The sequence below is a fragment of the Cetorhinus maximus genome, chromosome 14 (assembly GCF_964194155.1).
Source record: "Cetorhinus maximus chromosome 14, sCetMax3.hap1.1, whole genome shotgun sequence".
NCBI lineage: Eukaryota > Metazoa > Chordata > Chondrichthyes > Lamniformes > Cetorhinidae > Cetorhinus > Cetorhinus maximus.
Window position 1 is genome coordinate 6,961,335 of NC_135892.1, and position 23,812 is coordinate 6,985,146.

The 23,812-nt window shown below is 44.4% G+C and overlaps 1 protein-coding gene across 3 annotated transcripts in view; it reads left to right on the forward strand.

Moving 5' to 3' along the window:
* plcb4a (phospholipase C, beta 4a) overlaps positions 1-23,812 on the forward strand; it is a 459,248-nt gene that overhangs the window by 412,877 nt on the left and 22,559 nt on the right. For 2 of the 3 annotated variants that reach the window (XM_078556436.1, XM_078556437.1), the window contains 4 exons: positions 12,391-12,492; positions 13,134-13,191; positions 16,793-16,879; positions 23,059-23,095. In XM_078556436.1, the coding sequence (XP_078412562.1) occupies positions 12,391-12,492; positions 13,134-13,191; positions 16,793-16,879; positions 23,059-23,095 (284 nt within the window). The remainder of the gene's footprint in view (positions 1-12,390; positions 12,493-13,133; positions 13,192-16,792; positions 16,880-23,058; positions 23,096-23,812) is intronic. The other variant, XM_078556438.1, reaches the window with a different exon arrangement.

Consider the following 23,812-nt stretch of genomic DNA (forward strand, 5'->3'; position numbering starts at 1 on the left):
TGACATTATCTCAATCTCACTGAAGTGCCTTAGAGTACACTCCAGACGCTATCTATTCTGTGCTTTTGAAAGTACACCAATGCACAGAGAAAACAGATTAAGCCCCCCTGAAACAACAAATGCTCATCTGTTAATGTGGTATAACATCAAAACAGTTACTGTCCAGACATGAGGTGAACCAATCCAACCACATTATGTGAAAATCTATCCTGTCTAGTCTCAGTTGCACAGGTAAAAGAGTTCACTGTAGACAGAAATAGTTTTGAACCCCAATTTCTACAGTTTTGGTTTCACCTCTTTGTCCTTTTCTTCAAAATTTAAGGTTAAACTATTGATTGAACCAGTCGTGGTCAAGGCAATACAGAAATGAAATGGTCCCTTAAACATCTGGAAATAAAATGCTTCCAGAACAACTATCATTTCGAGATAAGGTTGAGCCAGTAAAAATCAGGGTGTCAAGTGAGCGGGCGATCCAACTATCTCAGTTTCATCCTGGGCAGATTGAGTTAAAATGAGCCAGAGTGTCCTTCTCAGCCCCTTGTTCTCTAGTTGGACAGAAAATCAATAACCTGACTCCTGATCCTCTCTGCCATCCCCGCGTGTCCAGGAATTAGCTAGTGGGGTGTTCAGTTAAACCTGATGGCAACACCTGCTCACCCCACCTAGCAGATCGCCTGGTAGAACCTCCTGCTGTTCCCAACGGAACAGGATCACACTGACTTAATGGGGTAGATGTCCATCATCCTTGTCTGGCCAGTAATCCAGCGGGCGATGTGACATGTCCCATTTACAGCCCACCTTGACTATTGTTCCATTTTATCCGCAGATTTTCCTGCCTTTAATATATCACGCAGCACTCACTGCTCTGCAGAGTAAACCCACTGTGAATTAAATTGAGCTTAGAATGCCTCATACCAAGATCTTTACATGATGAAATTGGCAAAAATCCCAAAGTATGACAACCACAGAACATGAGTTTTTCCAGTCTCTCTTGAGACACTTTATCATTTGTCTGCTGAAAATCCATATCCACTATTGCTACTCAATTTCTTTCAGCTATTCAATTAGATACCTCTTCAAAAAAAAACAAACCTTACTTTTCATTCACAAATCTGTGCTGGCAGCTATTGATTAACATGTGTATTCCTAGATCTCACTAAATTTTATCTCAATTTATGGATTCTAAGGGCTGAATTTTTAACTGAAAAGTAATAGGCAGGTTTGGGTCGAGTGGGTTGTGGGGAAGCGTTAAGTGTCGGAAATTTGTTTTGCCACCCAGACCCACCCTTGTCCCATTTCCAGCTTGAGCTGTGGCCAGACGGTAGGTGACCAGCCCCATTCAAGGAGGTGGGTTGTATGGGGTGTTCAATAGCTCTGTGTTTGATTACGTGAGTCTGTTTACTGTTGATGCTCACTGTGCCTCATTAGTTATGCCTGGATGTTGACTCAGAGAAAAGTAAACAAACTGTAGAAGTTGCTGGAAGCCAGAGCTGTGAACATTGGGCTGACATTTTAAAGCACTATGAATAAACCTGTTGCACACCTAAGAAACTAGTGTCATCTGTGTAAAGCTTCAACTCCTGTCGGCCTGCTTCCCCGAACCCAATGGCTTCCTCAAGGTGAGAGCTTGGCAGATCCAGGAGACAAGTTCTTTCAGGCTTATCCCCTGGACCTAGGTGACTGTGTGAGGGGGCTGCAAGATCAGGCTTCACACTCCCCTCCCCAATAACCTTCTCCTGAGACTCCTGACCACCTCCACTGCCCCCACCCCCATTCCCGAACCAGCCCTCTGTCTGCAGCCTGGGCTTCCTGTTTCTGTGGCTGACAGAGACGGCTCCCTGCTCAAATGAAGGCCTAGCAATGTGGGCATTGCTGGCTAGGCCAACATTTATTGCCCATCCTGAATTGACCTTGAGAAGGTGTTGCGAACAACCGCATTTATATCCAGTGTACCTGACAGGTCTCAAAAGCAGCCAGCTTATAAAGAATTCGTTTGGGAGTGTCCAAAGCCTGAAGCCTCCGAGTAAAAACCCTGAACTTAAGCCTGTTTATTTGGTCAGAAACTTTGAATTATGTTAAGTTCTGTTTCGGATGATTGAATTATTTTTCCTCCTTCGGCTGAGTATTTGGTGTCCTGTCTGCTGTACAGATTATTTCACAGTGAACCATTTGCACGTGGAATATGATTCTAAACGTTGTATTTGTCACTGAATGCTAGTTGTTGTTTTGGAAAGTCATTTTTGAGTGGAGCGTTTTGGAATTCCCATATGTTCTGGCAGAGCGAGGGGCTCGATTGCGCTGCCAGACTGCAGACCTTCCCTCAAGCTCCCACATACGTGGGAGTTTTATTTTCCCCAACTCCCCCCTGCACAACTGGTAATCACAGGTGCCAAAGCGCTAACTTTGCTGGCAGCATCTAATTAATTCTGAGCAGTGATATCCGCACTTGGTCGTGAGACATCTGCTCCGCTGCAGCTTAGAGCATGAACCCCTCACCGCATATCCAATATCCCTCGGTTTCAGCCTCCCTCTCATTAATTCTCACAGGGGCCATCCATCAGAATCTCCCCAACTGCGTAACAAGCCAAGGCGCTTCATTCTTGGCGGTCAGGCTTCAAGGGATACACAAGGCCCTTTTCTTTTCATGAGCATCGCAGCATGAAAGAAAAGAATATGTCTAGCACCTTTCGCATCGTCCATGAATTACTTGAGTATAGTCGTTCTTGTATAGCTAAATACAGCAACCAATTTGCAAGCAGCAATATTGCACAATAGTGATGAGATGAATGACCAGTTAATCCATCTTGTTGGTGTGGATAGTGAGAAATGTTGACCAGGACTCTAGCAGAACAACCCTGTTATAGAATCTTTTACTCCTATTTTAACAGACAGGGCCTCAATTAATATCTCACTCAAAAGGTGGCATTTCTGAGAGTGTAGCACTCCCTCAGCACTGCACTGGACGTTTTAGGCTGGTTTATGTGCTCATGGGACTTGAACCCCTGGTATTACCACTGGAACTGGCATTTAAAAAGACGCCAACGAAAAAGGAAGTCATCAGGGAAACGAGAAGGGAGATTGTCCAGGCCTGGCAGAGGAAGGGAAAGACTGATATACACGTGCACACACACCACACACCATAGACACACAGACACAGACAGACACACAGACATAGACAGACAGACAGCCCAAGGTTTAAATAGGGGCTCAGGACAGAGGAGGGGGATAGAGCACAGAGGCTTGAGATCAGTTTGTGCTCAGTATAAAGAGGTGGGTCTTTTGCATTAGCTGTTGGAGAAAGAAACCATGGGTGAGGATGGAGATGTTGTGGCTGAGGGGTTAGAGACGTAAGACCCTGGGGCTTGCTTGAACCAACAGTTATAAAGTAAACGTATTCAGTTGCAAGGCTATTAAAGCGACACTGCATAAAAATAAGTCATTTTAGTCTCAACAGCTTTGAAATAATCAAAATAATGGAAAATAAACGGTTGGAAGACCACAATCTAATCAAAGCATTGAAATTACATCTCCAATTAGAGTGTGAAGCTCGAGTGTTTTTTCGCATGTGTTCCTGGTGTTATGATATGGCAGGTGATATTTGCCAGGCTGACCAAATCCACGAGGGAAACTTGGCCAGTCTATCACAACGATTTTGCAATTTGTATTTATTACAAGAAGGCTTGTGGACTGAAGTCAGAAGTAATGGGTCCACTACCTCCTTTTAGAGATTTTAAAGATTAAATTAAAACATTTATTAGCAAAAGAAGAACAAACTTAAACACACACAAGATTACGGTTACACAGTTATAACAGTTCCCACAATTCCGACTTAACCGGACTCCTAACCACACACCCCCTTTAAGGCAACAGTCCAAATAGATTCCAAATTTTTAAAGTCATCCAGCCATATTATCACAAGCACCCACTGGACAATGGACTTCCAAAGGCTTATAACACAACTTTGGTTACTGGAACAGCAAACTTCTGCAGAGTAGCTAGAGGCCTTTTCCCCAAACCAGTTTCATACAGTCACCTTTCAGATCTCTCACAGCCACTCCTCACACAGCTTTCCACCCTTCTTTAAATACATTTTATCACTTTTGAATTGTAAATCCCATTGTTTCCACTTGTCTTTAAAGTTGCTTTTCCCAAAATGTAAAAATCGTTCATATGGTCAGCACTTTTGGGGAAAAATCAAAGTAATAACGTTGCCTTATTTATCTTGCCAGTTGTCAAAAGCTTCCATGTCCCTTTGAAAATCAAACACTTCTCCACTTAGCTAAAAATGCAAATTTCATTCCAACCGTCTCTGCTGACCTCACTTCTTTGATAATTTAAACCTTGCCATCTACCCGTCTCCAGCCCAATTAAATCAGCCACACGCACATAGAGCCACAGATAAAAACAAACACAAACCTGCTTTAAAATATCCCGCAATAACATTAGGACAAATATGATAGTTTCTTGGCACTGGAATATCAATTGGTTTGCAACTTTGAAAGCACTCCATTCTATTTGTTAGCGTTTATATATAATTGGTCATTGTGCTTAAATAACTACATTCTTCATCCTTACTATTTTTGACCATCATACTTTGTCTAGAAACAGAACAATAATTATTGGTTTTTTGCCTTGTTCCTGAGGTATGGCAGAGCAGCAGTCAGTTATTGTACGTCCTTATCGTTCTTATGGCAATAAGAGTTAACCACGTGCAGAGCATCTTCCAACATTTTTAATTTCAGAATTTGCACCTGATACTAAACTTGTAAGCATTGTGTGACGAACCCCAAGGAAGAACCGGAGTTCAGAGGTTGGAACCTCCAGTTCCCAGTGGGCCTCGGGATTTCAGTGCTTGCGCTGGCCGGAGAATGGCCGCACATGCGCAGCTGGGGCAACTTCTCATTTCCAGGCTGGGGACAGGCCCTGCACACATTTCATAATTCTTACAAAGGAAAGCAAGAGGAAGAAAGTGAAATAGTGCGAAGAGAAGGTCAGGTGACCTGGAAGAGGGGCACCATTCAGAAGGGAGTGCCCAAAGGAGCAGGACAGGGAAGAGGGGCAGGGGACAAACAAGGAAGAAGGTGTCAAACCATGGAGTGGGACAGAAAGGGGTCCCAAGAAGACAGTCGAGTTAAGGGACAAGGACAGGAATCTGAAACACATCCTGTTAAGTGAAGTTAAAAGTTAGGAGCAGAGAAAAAGGCTCCGAGTTAAGAGACAGCACTGGGGGGTGCAGACATGGAGCAAAGTGGGCTTGAGAGAAGCCAGAAGATCTAAGGAGGCAGCCGAAGGTTCGAGACACCTTTGACGTAATGGGGTTCTGCTTGGCACAGTCGAAAATCTGAGAGTGAGTGTGGAAGGCGAAACATGAATGCGTGCAGAGATCCAGGGGAAAGGAATATCGGAAGGAGAGATTGAAACCCTGGAGGTGGATCCTTGTTGAAGATGTCCGAGTGAAAGTGTCGTTCGGGAGAGAATTTCAAGGCTAGTTCTTTGAGCATGGAGATTAGAAGCCCTCGTGAGAAAGGCAGAGTTTCAGTGACACCGGTTGGCGTTCAGTGTGACAAGCGTCTGGAGGGGTTGATAAAAAACCCTTGGAATCTACTTTAGTAGAATCTGTGACATGGTTAGGAGCGAGGTACTTCCTACCACACTTCGCCTATTAGTTTACATGTACCACATGCTGTGAATATTAGAGTATAAGATGAATATTGTAAATTGTGTTATCTTAATGAATTTGTATGTATCTGTAAAGGTATAGTTTGGTGAAGGAATGGTGTGTGATTTGACTCATTTTCTGGTGTTTGTATTGAAATTGTTCCAACCTTTTATCTAGTGTAATACAGTTCATTTTTCTTGTTCAATAAATGCTTTATTCTTTTGTTAAAAGTACACTAGCAGACTCCTGCGAATGTGTTCAAGAACTGCCCTCCACGGCTTAAAAAAATAAAAGTTGGGGTGTATATCAAGCCCCGTTCCACTCTGGGATGTGGCTGGTCCGGCGTTAATATCTGGAATCATAACAGTTGTGAAGTTTGACGAGGATAGTGTAGAACTACCAAAGGACATAAACAGATTGGTGGAATGGGCGGATTGGTGGCAGATTAAATTAATGCAGAGAAGTGTGAAGTGATTAATTTTGGCAGGAAGAACGCAGAGAGACAATATAACATAAAGGGTATATTTCTAAAGGGAGTGCAGGAGCTGAAGGGCCTGAATGTATATGCGCATCAGTCATTGAAAGTGGCAGGACAGGCTACAAGCACAGTTCATACAGTATCCTAGGCTTCATCAATAGCAGCATAGAGTGTAGAGGCAAGGAAGTTATGTTAAGCTTGTAAAGAACACTGGTTTGGCCTGAACTGGAGTATTATGTCTAGTTCTGGACACCACACTTCAGACAAGATGTGAAGGCATCAGAGAGAGTGCTGAAAAAGATTCACATTAATGGTCCCAGAAAGGGGCCTTCAGTTAGGTAGATAGATTGGAGATGCTGGGATTATTTTTCTTGTAGGAGGGAAGGTTGAGAGGATATTTGATAGAGGTATTCAAAATCATGAGGGACCTGGACAGAGTAGCTAGAGAAAAACTATTCCGTAGGTGGAAGGACTTAAAACCAGAAGGCCCAGATTTAAGGTAATTGGCAAAGAAGCAGTGGACACATGAGGAGAAACTTTTTCACACAGCGGGTGGTTAGGGTCTAGAATGCACTGCCTGAGAGTGTGGTGGAGGCAGGTTCAATCGAGGCATCCAAGAGAGAGTTGGATTATTATCCGGAAAGGAAGAATGTGCAGGTTTACGGGGAGAAGGTAGGAGAGTGGCATTAGGTAAATTAACGCTACTGAGAGCCAGCACAGATATAGCCTCCTCCTGTACTGTCACAACTCTGAGATTGTGTGAATTCTCTCTCGGGTCAGCGCGAAAGGAGCAGGGGAACAATAAGATGGAGCAGCTCCATTTCCTGGTGATTTGCAATTTGAGCGCCGTTGGTTTTGTTGGGATTAGGATCCCAGTGGAATTCGGACATCTTCCTGCGTGGGTGTTTGCAATGGGCTTCTTCCCCCAGCATCCATGGACCGTGGCAACAATTGCTGCGATCACGGTCCTTTCTCGCTACCGGCAGCTCTCTGGTGTTGGTCAGCGGATAACCTCTGGAGGGCCCCATTTCATCCTTCCCCCACCAGCCACCTGCCTCTTTTCGCACTAATTGACTGAGCTGCTGGCAGGTCAGATTCGAAAGAGGCCCAACAATTAAATTCTGCCTGGCCCTCCCTCATAGAATGGCCACCCATTCCACCAGCAGTTAAAATTGGCCTGTAGTGTGGGGCTTGGCTCACATGTAGCCCAGATCAGGCAAGGGTAGCAGATCCCCTTGTCTGAATGACAATCAGCTTGCTGGGTTTTTACAACCAGCCGGAAGCCCCCATGGTTGCATTTTGTGCTGCTGACCTGCAAATTACAAGATGCACTTCCAAAAATTGCCATAATATTGGGAGTGCATCAGCAAAGGCATGAAACTCCAAGCAAAATCAATATTGCCGACAAAATAAGTGTTGGATAATATAGCTTTGATCGTCACAAGAATATTAATTGACTGTAGTTGTGAATTTACCAAAACTGGGGGTCTTTGCAATTAGTGACCACTGACCTGAACCCCTATGGACAAGCAAGTTGTTTAAACAAAATTGTTCTGGAAAGTAATTTTTCTTTAAACTATTGGTGGGCTGTCTTTGAAACTTGGCTAGAAAGTAACCATTGTAGGCACTTCTTTGGTCTTTTTAAATTTGTGCTTGGTGAGTTTTCGTGGATTAGACCATTTCGTACAAGTGCTTGCAAGGCTCTAGCCAGCTGTTTGTGCCCACAATAAAACTTCTGCCTGTACTGAAAAGATGTTTCTCGTTCAATTCATCACAGCACAATTGTAATGTTCACTACAGAAGAAAAGGTATCATTATCTGCCTAGTTAAACAAAAGTGTCTTTGATCTAAGGTACGATCTTATTTTAATCAGCGGTGGTGAACTTGGGATTTACATGAGGGAGCAGGCAGGTCGCATTTATTTGTTAAGGAGCACTTTGAATCCTGAATATTGATGCCTTTGTTGTTCAGTGTGCTTTATTTTGGTGCTGCTAGGATACTAGATCTCATAAATACCTTTTTCTAAGCACCTCTTATAATTGACCAAACAACACAGCAAAGAAGTCCATTACTATGCCTGAACCCATCTTCACAAGAAAGCAAAAGCCCAATATTATGTAAAACGTCCATGTGACAGTTGTTAACAAGATGCTAGCAATATAAAATTTAACGTTAGTCTGCCGGAATTAAGGTTTGTGCTTACCTATGGCAGCAGCGTTCTATACTAAGCTTATTAAAGCACAGTTCAAATCACAGGAGATATGACTGTACACTAAAATTAGCTGGCACTTTGGTCTTTTAAATGTATTCAGCATAATCTTTCGCATAGTTTAACATTAATTAAATGACTTTTTTTTTTAAAAGGCAGAACCTACATTATTTCTGTGACTTTTTCCCTACAAGTTATCCAGTACTCAATTTAAGATTTACAGTGCAATACATATGTTTCGTAAACATTTGGTACTAAAAATGTTGTTGCAGAAATAATATTATGGTTGTGGGTCTGCAGAGCACCATGAACTTCACAGTGAGTTTTAATGTCGATAATTATGCATTAAGTATATGTAGCTCTTTCTAGTTAAATTCTCCTAAAACGTATCAAGACAAATCTTGGGTTGACAAAGCATGATACAAAATTTAATATGAAATTTAATTAATATTATAAAAGAAATACAGTTCAAATGCTGTCACAGAATATAAACCATGTGCTGTATTTTACACCCCCACCCCACCCACGCTGGGCGCGTCTTTGGTGGTGGTGGGGGGCACATAAAATATGTCGGGAGACCAGCCCACCGCCTTCTTGCCCATCCCTGTAATATGGCAGGCGGCCGCCGAAATTGGCAGCACACCCCTGCCATATTTTTTAAAAATAGATAACATGAACTTGAGCTTGTTGACAAACCAATTGACCCAAATAATACGCTTTCCTTCCCTAAAATGGTTGGCGTGGGCAGACAGGCGAGGTGCAGAAGGCCATTTTTAAATAACTTTGTGGAAAACGCAGGAAGGAAGGAGAGTGCATCTTTTGGGGGGGGGTGGGGGTGTCCCGTGGACATTGGGGGCACCCCCACAAGATGTTACCCCACCCCTTTTCATTCCTCCCCATCTAGCCTTCAAAACCTGAACTCCGCTGCCCCTTCGCACCCGTTTCCACACTACCCCACCCACCCACCACCCGCAGGCTCCCCAGTCCCTTCCTGCCTTAAAAGCCCTGGACTTGCCTTGTTCCAGGATTCATTGCTGTTCTTCCCAGGGCCTCCTTGCAGTCCCTGCAATGCCCACTATGGAGTTCCGGCGCTGTGGGGACTGCTAGAGCTGCTGGCCAATCAGTTTAGGTGGCAGCTCTCAAGGGCTGGACTCCCTCCCACCGAGGGGCGGAAGTCCAACAGTTTATTGCTGCTGGGCGGCCTTGTTAAGTGTTGGTCAGCGTGGCACCGGCTTTCCTTCCAGATGGGCAGTCAGTCCCTGCCTCACCCCCACCATCCCGCAAAATTCAGCCCCATGTATAGAATGTGTCAACAGACCAAAGATAAGTATTGACTTACTTCCTATTTTTTAAAAAAAAGTAAAATTCAAGGCTTAAGAAAGGTGTAATTCATACCACTTACAGTGTACTATCTTAATTGAAACAGTCGCTTAGCAGTGTAGAACTTGAATATTGCAGAAAAGAGAGGCGTTGCTGAAGCTTTTTGCCTTGTACTCATCAGGACAAATGCAAGAATGCCAAATTTCAAACAGTCACAATAGTGTATTGGAGTAAAGGAAACGGATTGGTTGGCAAGTCAACCCTAATTGGCTGAGGCATTGCCATGGAGAAAGCAGCAGGGAACTATAGACTCCCCGGGTGATTCAAAAAAGGTTCAAGGCTTGAACATATTCCTTTTGTTTGCAGAGAATAGGAACCTCCGTATGAATGTATGTCACTTCTAGCAAAGGTAAATGAGCCACATCACGAGCTTGACTGATTATCTTGCATTGGTTGTTAGTGTAGCTATCAGCACACTCAGGATTGTTCATCAAATGCTACCCAATCGCGGTACAGTCTAATAGTAGACATTTTGTTTTGGGCTTTGCAAGTGCAGGCTGGTTGAGTACGGTCTGTACTTTGCTGATTACAAATAGCCAAAGGAGTGCCAGTGTGATGCCAGGCACGTTGGCCGTAAACGCAATGATTGGCCGATCGACTCAAACAACATGTTCTTTCAGTTAATCGGAGCAATTCGCCTGACCTCACATTCAAAGAACGCAGGCCACCACATTCACCCACTCTCCCCCACTTGCCCCCATCGCCACCACCGCCGGCTACCCGGCCTCCTGCCCGCTCTCCCTGGCTTCATGTTTCATTCCCCTGTGCACCCTAGAAGTTTTACCCCTTTATGCCGGCAGAGCTCATGCACGAAGAATCCAAATCCTCTTGTGTTTTCCAGCACCATGAGGTTGCTTCGGCAAATTGAGGAAAGCATCTTTGTCATTGAATCATTATTCATGGCTGGTGGGGTTAATTTCTCCAAAACACAAAGGAGGCTAAATTGGATGGCGACCGAAAATGGGCACAGGTCATCAAATGTGTGATTGACGCACATCTGTTGATTGAAATGCAATCTACACGCCAACTTCATACTGCGTGTTCATTCAAATAGTCAACAGTTAGTCCCTGTCGCCCAGTAGTCATCCTTCAGTTTGTGGTGGTAGCTGAAATGTAGATGGCATAGTGCGCTAGTGCAGAACGAGAACCACCAGGATATCAGACATTGACCTATGTGATTCGATGCCTATGGTCAGACACCAGATTGGCATTGAGGGAATGGTCTCCCTTTCTTTTTCAGTATAGCGTCCACACAACAATATGTGTGCAGCCAGTGGCACCTAAGAGACAATGGGGAAACCTGAACTCCCAACAAAACTATGTGCTCGCTACTCCTACTTTCCTCTGGCAAGAGTGATTTAGAAAGTTGTTAGCCCTAAATGAATGAAGAGCCTCATTGACCACCTTCACGCAACAATGGATGTTAAACCATGAGGTGTTGCAAACATATCCAGCTCCAACCTGGAAGGACCCAGACGTATAAAAGTTCATCACCATGGTCACTTTCACCGCTACTGGCAATGCCACCCTCGCCTTGCCATGAGGCTGCACTTATGGCTGCGGCAGGTGGTGAATTGCAGTGAGGTCATCCTTACTGAAGTGCAGTCATCTTACCTCGCACACAGTTCCTCACTGTGACTCAAGTAGGAGAATTGCTCCCTGAACAACCTGGGTGTGCCCTCCTGCTGAAAAGGCTTACATCGCCACCCCCCCAACTCCTCCCTCTTCCAGGAGCATGCCCTGCTCTGCCCGGCCTCTGTTCATTCTCCCAATCGGGCTGTGTTCCAAGGGGAATGCCTGCACTCGTGTCTGCGATCAACTAGTTTGTGCAGAATCCTTGAAGCCTGAAAAAAGTCCTGCAGCAACTGCCACACCACTCCCTGTAGATTTTTGCAACTTGAAAGAGCTAGAGAAACCACTAATTATTTGTACAGTCATAGCGCAACCAGAAGAAATTAACCTATCCAGTTCACTAATGTCCTTTAAGGAAGGAAGTCTGGCTTATATGTGACTCCAGACTCACATGTGATTTACTCTTAACTGCCCTCTGAAATGGTCCACCAAGACACTCAGTTGTATTCAAGAAGTTGGCTCACCACCATCTTCTCAAGGGCAATTGGAGATGGGCAACAAATGTTGGCCTTGCCAGCGACACTCACAGTTCGTGAATGAATAAATAAAAAGAACAAAAAGAAAGGTTTGTGGAAGGTGAAAGGCCGGAGTGATTTAAATGGCAAAAGGGATGATAGTGCATGGCAAAAAGACACTTGGTACAAGTAAATGAACAAAAGACAGGTCTAGAGAAGGTGTAAATGGCAATGGAAGGAGCCTTAACTGCACCTGTTTTCCAAAAACAAAAATGGGAACACTGTTTCTGATGCAAAATGATTGAACTCAACAAAATGTTACGTCTGGTAAGCTGTAAATTTCCTTACGAAAAGATGTGATGTTGTTCCTTGAGCTTCTGCTGAGCTTTATTGGAAAAGTGCAGGAGAGTGAGAATGGGACGGAAAATAAAAGAAGGGCAAGCTCAGGCTCACGCTTGCGGACTGGACTGAGGTGTTCAGAGCCATCCCGCAACCTGCCTTTGGAGTCCCCGATGTGGAGGAGACTGCACTGTGAGCAGCGAATGTCATTGATCTGTCTTCTTTGTTTGTGTCACAGACTCAGCAAGGAAATGCGTGCCAACCAGGCCAAGAGCTCCATGGAGAACAGTAAAGCCATAAGCCAGGATAAAAGCATCAAAAACAAAGCTGAAAGGGAAAGGCAAGTCCACCTCCTGTAATAAGTAAACACAATCAGGAAAATGTTTGATTTTATCTTTAGAAGGTGAGGTGCTTGCAAGCAACTTTTAAAAGCAGCACTCTTCATTGTGTTGCCGGTCTTTACCCGGTCATCCTTCCTCGTTGAAGAAAGAGCTTTCCATTCTTTTATATTTACCAGAATATAATTAATAAGCGCGGGATATTGATATGCTTTCTTAAATTTCATTTTAAGTGCTCTGATATGTTATGAGGTTTTAAAAGTGTGATGCTTCATAATGCACTGTCAACTCGTAAAATCTTTGCAGCTGAATTTCCTTGTCGTGCCACATTGTTGCTCACAAGATTATAAAGTTTTTGCACTTTACGATTATTTTTGCCATTGTTATTTTTTCTTTGGATTGTTTTCAAACCCACATCTTGCTTTTTGGAATTCGACAGTCTGTGCGAAGGGGAGCCACTGGAACCTAACGATGAACAAAATTTCATTTCAGTGCATTTGAATTCATACGTTTAGGGAATCATTGTCGATAGTGGCGGTAGAGAGCCCGAATGTATCCGTGCGGCATGTTTTCAGAGAGGGCAGTTGCTGTTAAAATTTGCTGCAAAGACCCATCCAAAGGTTTTGATGCTCTCTCTTTTCAGGCGAGTCAGGGAACTGAACAGCAGCAACACTAAAAAGTTCTTGGAGGAAAGGAAACGGGTATGTGACCGTATACTACTGCAAATATTTAATTCCATTGATTATATGTTGTATCTGTAATTCAGCAGTAATTTAGGTTCGGTCTATTGGAGGAAGTGGGCTGAATTAGCCAGCCCCTCATCATGAGCTGCATCATTTTGCACTCCCGTTGTATTAGACAGTAGATGATGGAAAATGATTTGGAGCGCTGTAGGAATATTGGATGGAATTTAATCCAGGTGCTGGGTGTCTCGCCGGAGACCTGGCGAGAGCCCCGCTTTGCCTCCTTTGGGGTAAGCCCGCTGCATTAAGTGCCAGTCAGGCACTTAGGTGGCCACAGCGGGCCTTCACCGAGATCCAGGACCCCTGGGGCAGAAATCGACCTCTGCCCCCGGAGCTGTTAGGCAGTCAGAGGTTGGCAACTCCTCACTGCCGTAAGCGCCATCAGGGGAGCGACGGTAGATGCAGGCAATGTACCTCTCAGCAGACTCCCTCCTTCCTGATGCCAGGTCCCTCAATCAGGCACCGAGTGCTTCTAAACGAGGGACGTCCCCTCCCCCCAAAACCCTGACCCCGGAAACCCGTTCCGGGCGACTCCTCTGTCCGTCACTTTTTTTTAATTCATTCGTGGGATGTGGGCGTCACTGGTTAGTCCAGCATTTATTGTCCATCCCTAATTGCCCTTGAGAAGGTGGTGGTGAACTGCCTTCTTGAACCGCTGCAGTCCAAGTGGTGTAGGTACACCCACAGTGCTGTTAGTGAGGGAGTTCCAGGATTTTGACCCAGTGACAGTGAAGGAAACGGTGATATATTTCCAAGTCAGGATGGTGAGTGGCTTGGAGGGAAACTTCCAGGTGGCGGTGTTCCCATGGATACTGGTTAAAAACCAGTGGCAGAGGAATGAGGCTCCTAAGTGGGTATTAATTGCTCATTTAAGAACCTTAATTAGCGTCTGGAGCAGGAAGGCCATCCACGAGCCCTTCCCACCCGGAATTAATCTGGCAAAATGGGGAAGGTGGCGGCCTGCCCAACCCTCTCCCTCCCTGCCTCCAAACCTACCGCCGGGGTGGCGAGGTGGGGGGTGGGGGCTTAAATTCTGCCCCTGGAGGGTAGATCATCCTGATAACCATGAACCAATAGGAAAACCCTATCCCAAGCACGAGAACACAACCTCCCCCCATTCCTGGAAACGCTCGTGCCCCCATCCGACTTTACCAATACCCGGTGTCTGAGAAAAAAAATAGAAGCTGTGGTTCAGGCCTGATGTTAAGGCCAGAGGGCTGCAAAGTGCATATTGGTAATGCCTGTCTGATGTTGAAACTCTCACCCATGACTTTTTTATTTCCAATCTTGCTTATTTCAATGCTCTCCTGGCCAGCTTCCTACCTTCCACCCTCCATAGGTGTCAACTGTCAAGAACTAGGAACAGGAGTAGACTGTATTATCCATATCCTGACTCGCACCAAATCCCGTTCACCCACCATCCTGTGTTCACTGACCTACACTGGCTCCCAGTCCAGCAATGCCTAAAATTCAAAATTCTCATCCCTGTGTTCAAATCCATCCCTCCCTATTTCTGTAACCACCTCCAGCCCTACAATCCTCCGAGAACCACTGACAAGAATCTTAACCGGACCAGTCACTTAACCATTGTGGCTATGAGAACAGTTCAGAGGCTGGCTATTCTGCCCCACCTACTCATTCCCCAAATCCATTCGACAATCTACTTGCCTGGATCAGTGCAGCTCCAACAGTACTCAAGAAGCTCGACACCGTCCAGGACAAAGCAGCCACTCCCTCCACCTCCACCATTACATAGAACCTGCAATGTAAAGCATCTGCATGTTGCATTGCAGCAACTCGCTATGACTCCTTCCAACAAACCTCCCAAACCTGGGACTTCTACCACCTGGGAGGACGAGGGCAGCAGGTGCCTGGGAATATGGCCACCCGCAAGTTCCCCTCCAAATTGCACAGCCTCCTGACTTGGAATTATATTGGCCATTCCTTCCTCATCAGGGGGTGAAAATCCTGGAACCGACTAACAGTACCTCCACTACACGGACTGCAGCAGTTCAAGAAAGTGACTCATTACCACTACCTCAAGGGCAAATAGGGATAGGCAATATATTGCTGACCTTTCCAGCAATGCCTACATCCAATGAATTAATAGATTTAGAAAAAAAAACTTTGCACTCCTCCATTTCTGAAATCCTGCACTTCCAGAATTTTCTTTGCCCCACCATTGGCAGCAATGCCTTCAGCTATTTAGGCTCTAAGAATTGTCTATCTAAACATCTTCATCTCCCTCCCTTTAAGACCCTCCTTAAGACCTACCTCTTTGACCAAACATTTGGTCACCTGCCCGAATATCTCCTGATGTGCTCTTGCGAAGTACCTTGGGACGTAACACTAGATTTAAAGCTCCATGTAAATATAAGTTGTTGATATAGGAAGGTGTACCTCAAGCTTGTGTTGAGTTTTATTGAAACATTGTGGAAGCCCCAAGAGAAAAGGGTTAGAGCGGGAGCTGGAAATTCAGGATTGCGCTTTCAGCTAGAACAGAGATGTCAGGAAATGTAATCACCCAATCCATGTTTGGTCTTCCTGATTGCATCGTAAGTAATGAATGCAGTATATAAGGTTGGAGTAAGTGTAAGAAAATTCATAAATCAGGCAAACAGATAGGGAGAAACTATTTCCACTGGTTGGGGAGCCTAGGACTAGGGGGCATAGTCATAAAATTAGAGCCGACCCTTTCAGGAGTGAAATTAAGCAACACTTCTCCACACAAAGGATGGTGGAAGTTTCGAACACACTTCTGCAAATGGCAATTGATGCTCGATCAATTCCTACTTTTAAAGCTGAGATCAATAGATTTTTGTTAGCCAAAGCTATCAAGGGATGTTGCAATGGCAGCTATATGGAGCTTGACCATGGATCGGCCGTGATCTCACTGAATGGTGCAACGGGCTAAGGGACTAAATGGTCACCTCCTGTTCATATGTTCCTGGTATCGAAATAGGAAGGAATATTTGGTGCCCGAATATGGAAGACGACACTGTCAGAGCATTTTCTGCTTTCAGTTCAGCACCCTCCTGGTATGCCATGCCTGTCTGGTGCCCAGTACGTGGTCCTGAAAGAAAATTGGCCCTAGTATTTCCACCAGTTGCCTTGAAAATTTCAGGGCTTGTTGTTTTAACCAAGTGAGATCTTTAGTTATTCAGCAAGCTCAGGGTTAAGAGGTCGTCACCTTATTCTAATGAGCCTAGGCTAATCTTATTCTCGTTTGACTTTAACGTGATATATTTGTGTATTAATGACATAAATGACTGACAGATGTTTTTACATACTGTCACAGGTCAAGGGTATATTTTTTCCTGTTCACTAACGTTATTGGAATGTCACTGTGAACGTGGTGCACTTCCTCAACTTTATACTGAGGTAAAACATACACCGGCGTGATTTTCCAAACGCCAAAACCAATTCTGGCATTCCGATGCAGAAAGTTTGTGCGAGAAGCTTAAGAAAACCATTAACCAGTTATATATGTCAGCAAAATAAAATCTCCTGCCGCGTGTGGTTCCTGCGTAATATAACTGCAACATTTCCTTCTTTGTAGCTTGCAATGAAGCAATCTAAGGAAATGGACCAATTAAAAAAGGCTCAACTTGAACAATTGGAAGGCTTGGAAAGACAAAATGATCAGGTAGAGGTTCTAGACATTAAAGTATATGACATTAGATGGCATCATGTTGATGAGGTGGACAACAAAGGGATTATTTACTTTCTTAACTAACCCTCATGGTTTCCTTTCTGTGGGCCTATGCAATCAAGGATTTAATGAGCTGAAAGGCATGTTTTCATCGTTACTGAACCTCAGAGAGTCCACGATGATGAGTTCTTCACAGATGAAAACACTGCACAAGCCAGGCTGTTTTGTAGAATAAGGGATAAGGGAATAGTTACACAAAGAATTATTTATTCCGAGCCTTTCTCCTCGTTCATCTGTCAAAAGCACAAGAGCTGAACAAGCACAAAAAGTGGGATTGTGATTTAATTACTAGTTAATTGTAGAACCCATGTACCGAGCTATTTGAGCTCTTTGTTCTTTGATGCATGGAACAAAAGGATTCGCCAAAAAAGCACAGCATGAATTCCAAAGCGTGATGTTGTCCCCTAGCATCATATAGAGGATCGGTGCAAATTATCATTTGAGGTTGACGTGACATTAAATTCTAAATAGCTACTGCCTTTAAAAAAAAAAATGGGTCGAGTACAGAACAGCTCGGGTATGCATCGTGAATTTTCCGAACAATTCTATTAATCTTTATAATTAGCATTTGGACAGATTGTCTACTTTTTGAAAACTAAAGTCAAGCTTTGGTCACAAAGACTTGTATTAAACAGAATGCCTCTTAGAACGGTGCAGATTAACAAATAAATTTGCTGCCGTTCACAAACTAAATACTACAGGCAAGAGTCACTAAGATCTTAGTCTTAAATTGGATTTCGATCATGCATTTTTATAAAACTTCACAATTTGAATACTAACTTGTGTAGGCTAGCCATTTTCAAAATTTCAGATTTTCAAATACATTGGGTTGTCTTACATTTCATAGCCTGTGTCTTTAGAAAATGGCTATCATATTAATAGTTCTTTTCAAAACAGATCTTTGGATAATTAATTTTATGGGTCAAGGAAGCCATTGCTTCAGTAATTATTCAATGGCATTCATCATTGCAGCTGAATTGAAAATAGTTTCTATGAACGGAATGCAACAACGTACACTGTTTGGGAGTCTTTGATGGTTCTGTCAGGTCACCCATCTCAAACAGAAATACAGAAGTACATTTTCATTTCAGCCTCCTCAACAGTAATCTGTCTGCCTGTTTTGAACCCATTGGTTTCAATAGGATAAATTTTTTGGCAAGTTCTGCAATGGGTGGACAATCTAATCTCCCAGCCTAGCTGATGAAGAAAACAATTGTCTTAGGGTTTGCAGCTCATTCTGCAGTCAGTTTCACTCAGTCTTAAACCAGACATCAGGCCTTACATTAAAATACATATTTATTCAAATTGGCATGATCCTAAAACCTGGCTCATGGTTAATTTGCTGGATCAGCTCATTAAGGCCAAGCAACTAGTTGAGCGGTGGTGTGCTACAGTTCACTCCCGGTGTCTGAGTTGCTGTGGCAACATGCACTTTTACGTGCATGTTGTAGTCTGAAGCGATGGATAGTGATGGTAGAGGTTCCAATTTCCTTTCCATCACATGGCTGACCAGGAATCTCTCCTGTTCTTAACGCCTGCCATTGGGGTGTGTTGGAAGGATTTCAAGGTTGATACTCATCCTGTTTGGCCAGGTTAGGGACACACCTTTCTTGGCTGTCAAGTCCTGGGTTCGGACTCGAACCTGGAGCTTCTGGCTCAGAGGCAGGGATGCTACCCATTGCGGCACAAGGGCCTCCAGGTGAGCCGTGCAGGGCAAAAAAAAACCCACGTTCTGTCTCTAGCCTAAGCTGAGTTAGCTGATCTTAGTGTTATGCTGAAATCTTCCTGCATTAGGGAAATAGGGTGGGTGGGGGAATATTAGTCAATGTTTCTGCCCCTGATTGTTATGCAGCATAACCTCTGGGACGGGGCATGTGTGGACGTCAGGTCAGCCGTTATCATCCCAACTGATTAAACTGCCAACATTGCCATGAAGCCTTACACACATGAAAAATGGATAGCTTTGCGAGAGACTGATGAGCGCCTGCTGTTCACTGAACGTCACCCCAGCATGGAGTTGCAGGGCTGGAGTTTCGCTCCTGAGGCAAGTAGCTTGAGTTGGGAAATTTCCTGACTCCAGGCACTTGGCTCAGGAAAAAGTGTCACATGTGGCGCAATCTCCCCACGCTTCCCCCCTCCCCCCGTGGATTGGGAGGGCAGCCGGTACGGGATGGAGTCAGACCCCAGATGGAGATTGGAAGCGGCCGAGTGCTACGGCGGGCTTTTTAAAAGGCCGGGTTGTGTTAATAAATATTAGGCACTTAGCCCCCACCCCATCCATGCCAACTCATGCGCCCCTCCACCAACCCCACCATGGCCCCTACAGCCTGCATAGCAGCTTAATGCCAACATGCCCCCACTCACCCCCATGGACCTTGTTGCCTTCATGCCAACACATGCCCCCCCCCCAACCCACCAACCTTGGCCCTCACTCCCTCCATACCAACTAACCCAGTGCCCATTATGGGCAGACATCAGGAGCCATGTTGAGATTAAATAAAATGAAGATCTAAATATCTATTAGAATTTTCACTATAATCAAAACGACCCCATTCATCAAAGCCCATTCAAAACATTAAAAGTTCCTCCAGTACTTAATCCCTTATCAAAGCAAACAGACTTGAATTCATAACCCCACATGAAAGACAGCTAATCCTTGAATAACCTCTTTGCGCTTTCAATCAAATTGTGAACATAGAAACGCCCTGCTAGGATAATTTCAGTTTATGGAAAGCAACCAAGCATTAATAGTTATATAATGATAGACCTTGGGGTAACTCCACCATTGCCCTCAAGCCAGGGGATCAACTCTGGTTCAATGAAGAGTGCAGGAGGACATACCAGGAGCAGCACCAGGCATTCCTAAAAATGAGTTGTCAACATGGTGAAGCTACAACAGAGGACTACTTGCGTGCCAAACAGCATAAGCAGCAAGTGATAGACAGAGCTAAGCAATTCCACAACCAACGGATCAGATCTAAGCTCTGCAGTCCTGCCACATCCAGTTGTGAATGGTGGTGGACAATTAAACAACTCACTGGAGGAGGAGGCTCCACAAATATCCCCATCCTCAATGATGGAGGAGCCCAGCACATCAGTGCAAACGGTAAGGCTGATGCAGTCGAAACAATCTTCAGCCAGAAGTGCCGAGTGGATGATCCATCTCGACCTTCTCCGGAGGTCCCCAGCATCACAGATGCCAGTCTTCAGCCAATGCAATTCACTCCATGTGATATCAAGAAACGGCTGAAGGCACTGGATACTAGAAATGCAACAGACCCTGACAATATTGCAGCAATAATCCTGAAATGTTGTGCTCCAGAACTTGCCACGCCCATAGCCAAGTCATTCCAGTACAGCTACAACATTGGCATCTACCCGGCAATATGGGAAATTGCCCAGGTATGACTTGTAAACAAAATGCAGAACAAATCCAACCCAGCCAATTACCACCCAATCAGTCTGCTCTCAATCATCAGTAGAGTAAAGGAAGGGGTCATCAGCAGTGCTATCAAGCTGCACTTGCTTAGCAATAACCTGCTCACTAATGCTCAGTTTGGGTTCTGCCAGGGTCACTCAGCTTCTGACCTCAATACAGCCTTGATCCAAACATGGACAAAAGAACTGAACTCCCGAGGTGAGGTGAGAGTGACTGCCCTTGACATCAAGGCAGCATTTAACTAAGTGTGGCATCAAGGAGCCCTAGCAAAACTGGAATCAATGGAGTTATACCTAGCACAAAGGAAGATGGTTGTGGTAGTTGGAGGTCAATCATCTCAGTTCTAGGACATGACTGCAGGAGTTCCTCAGGGTAGTGTCCTCAGCCCAACGATCTTCAGCTGCTTCATCAATGACCTTCCTTCCATCATAAGGTCAGAAGTGGGGATGTTCGCTGATGATTGCACAATGTTCAGCACCATTCACAATTCCTCAGATACTGGAGCAGTCCATGTCCAAATGCAGCAAGATCTGGTCAATATCCAGACTTGGGCCTGGATTTTATGGCCACTCCCGCCCAACGCGATACTATGGTCCCGCCGTACTGCATGGAGATTTAAATGGCTTGCCTCATCCACCGGGGGGAGACACACCCTGGTGGGGCAATATAATCCTAGCCTTGGTCGATGGATGCCCTTGCGAATGGAAAGTTGTCTTAAGTGGTGTTCCACAGGGCTCGGTGTTGGGACCCTTGCTGTTTGTGTTATATATTAACGATCTGGACGTGAACGTGGGGGGTACGATTGGGAAATTTGCAGATGACACAAAGATTGGCCGAGTAGTGGATAGTCTAGAGGATAGTCATAATCTCCAAAATGATATAGATGGGTTGGTGGAGTGGGTGGTAAAGTGGCAGATGGATTTTAACGTAGAGAAATGTGAGGTCATACATTTAGGGAGGTCGAACAGTTACAGGGATCACACAGTAAATAGGAATATACTAAGAGGGGTAGATGAAGTGAGAGATCTTGGTGTACAAGTAGACAGGTCCTTGAAGGCAGCAGTTCAAGTAGACAAGGTTGTAAAGAAAGCATGTGGAATACTCTCCTTCATTGGCAGAGGTATAGAATATAAAAGTAAGGATATAATGTTGGAATTGTATAAAACACTGGTGAGGCCACAACTGAAGTATTGTGTGCAGTTCTGGTCACCAAATTACAGGAAGGACGTAATAGGTCAGGAGAGAGTGCAGAGGAGGTTTACAAAAATGTTGCCGGGGTAGAAAAGTGTAGCTACGCGGAGAGATTGGATAGATTGGGGTTATTTTCCTTAGAACAAAGAAGGCTGAGAGGTGACTTGATTGAGGTGTACAAAACTATGAGGGGAATAGTTAGAGTGGACAGGATAAAATTGTTTCCCTTGGTGGAGAATTCTAGAACCAGGGGACATAGATTCAAGATAAGTGGCAGAAGGTGTAGGGGGGACATGAGGAAGAACTTTTTTACCCAGAGGGTAGCGGGTGTCTGGAATTCGCTGCCCAAGTTGGTGGTAGAGGCAGAAACTCTAAACTCTTTTTAAAAAGTACCTGGATCTGCACCTTAAGTGCTGTAAGCTGCAGGGCTATGGGCCGGGTGCAGGAAGGTGGGATTAGAAAGGGCACCTGGGTGTCCTCGGGCTGGCATGGACAAGATGGGCCGAATGGCCTCCTGTGCTGTAACTTTTCAAAGGTTCTGTGACAAGTGGCAAGTAACATTCACGCCACACAAGTACCAGGCCAGTTCTGCATTCATCACCAAATATTTATGATGCCAAGTCCCTCAGATTCCTAAAGCCTCGCCTTACCTGCCACAGTTTGACTCCAGCACATACATGGCTTCCCTTGTCTAAAATGTCTTGCCAAAGTAGAATTAGTTGCAAACATGTATACGTTTCTTTGAGGAGGCCACTGATGGCGATGGGGGGGAATGAGAAAAATAAGCTGGCTGTTAAGGAGTGTTCCACGCTATACAATTCCATATTTTACAGTAATCAAAAATTTTGATATACTGTTAGAATGCTTTGTCTCTTTTCTTGCGCTTTTGTGACATCTGCAAGCCCAAATTCTCCTTTAGCACTGCTCATTGTATGATGCGAACCTTTGCAAATCTGTTTGAGTACCTTCATCAAAACCTCAAGAGCATTTTCTGCTGAAGATGTTTCGAAGGCGCAATCTGTTATTTGTACAGTCAGCTTGGTGGTGGGCTCTATATGTCTTCCAACTGCAGTCTAATTGTTAAGTAGAGGTATGTTGCTTAATAATCATCAGCACAATTCATCTGTGAGCTGCAGTTGAAATCTTGACAACATCCAGATATTTTTAGCATCCTTTCGTTTGCCTCCATCTCTGTAATTTTTTTGTCTGCATCCTTCCATTCATTGTCCTACAAACTCTTATTCACAGTGCCTTCTGGAAAATGAACATGCATTAGCAGACATTTTATGCTTTTTGTTGCTACATTAGTAATCGTTTAATGAGAAAATGTAACTATCCAAAAGATCATGTTGAATTTATTGGGTTTTTTCCCATTAGAATTCAAATGTAAAAGACATTTTAAAAATGTTTTATTCAACATTGGCATTTTATTTTATTTGCATTTTTGGTTTGTAATCACTGACTATTATTTTTGTACAAACAGCTGCTGAAATCATGTCATGCAGGGTCTGGCATTCAAGGTAGGACTGTTCTTAATTACCAAACGACAATAAAATCTGTTGTTCCATTTTGACAGTGCTTCATATCCAGATATAAATGAGCGTCCGGTGATTAAAATTAGTTGTTACATTCTTTGATGTGAAAATTGAAACTTTTTAGTGCATCGGGCCAGGCATCATCTGCCTCGGAGCTTTGCCAGCCTAGAATGGAGATGTTACCAGTGATTCCAGGCACTCTTGAGCAGAGTCCGGAAGTAGCAGGGTATCAAAGATAGCCAGAGGCATCGTTCACAGTTCCGCTGTTTCAGTTCACATGGCCGTCTCATGTTAGAGGGGTTTAGAGGGCAGATATGAAGGATGGCTTTCTGAATGTGGACTTTCAGGAGAGTATTTGGTGTGGTGGTTGTGACGGGGAGGGTTGGTATTTGTAGAGTTTTCAGAATAATAGTTGGCCGGCATTTTTTTTTGGCAATAAAATGCATAAATACTGTCCACAGAGATCACATCATTATCAAAGGCTCTTCCAATGAGCCAGGAAGGGGACAGTGGGCCAAATAGCCTCCTCCTGTGCTTTGTGATCCGATGGCCGGAATTTTCAGGCCCCTCCCACCGGCGGGATCTTCCGGTCCCGTCAAAGTCAACGGACATTTGAATGGCTCGCCGCATTTTTCAACCCCGCCCCCGCTGTGATGGGGCTGGAAAATTCCGCCCGATGATTCGGGGTCACTTTGAACTTCG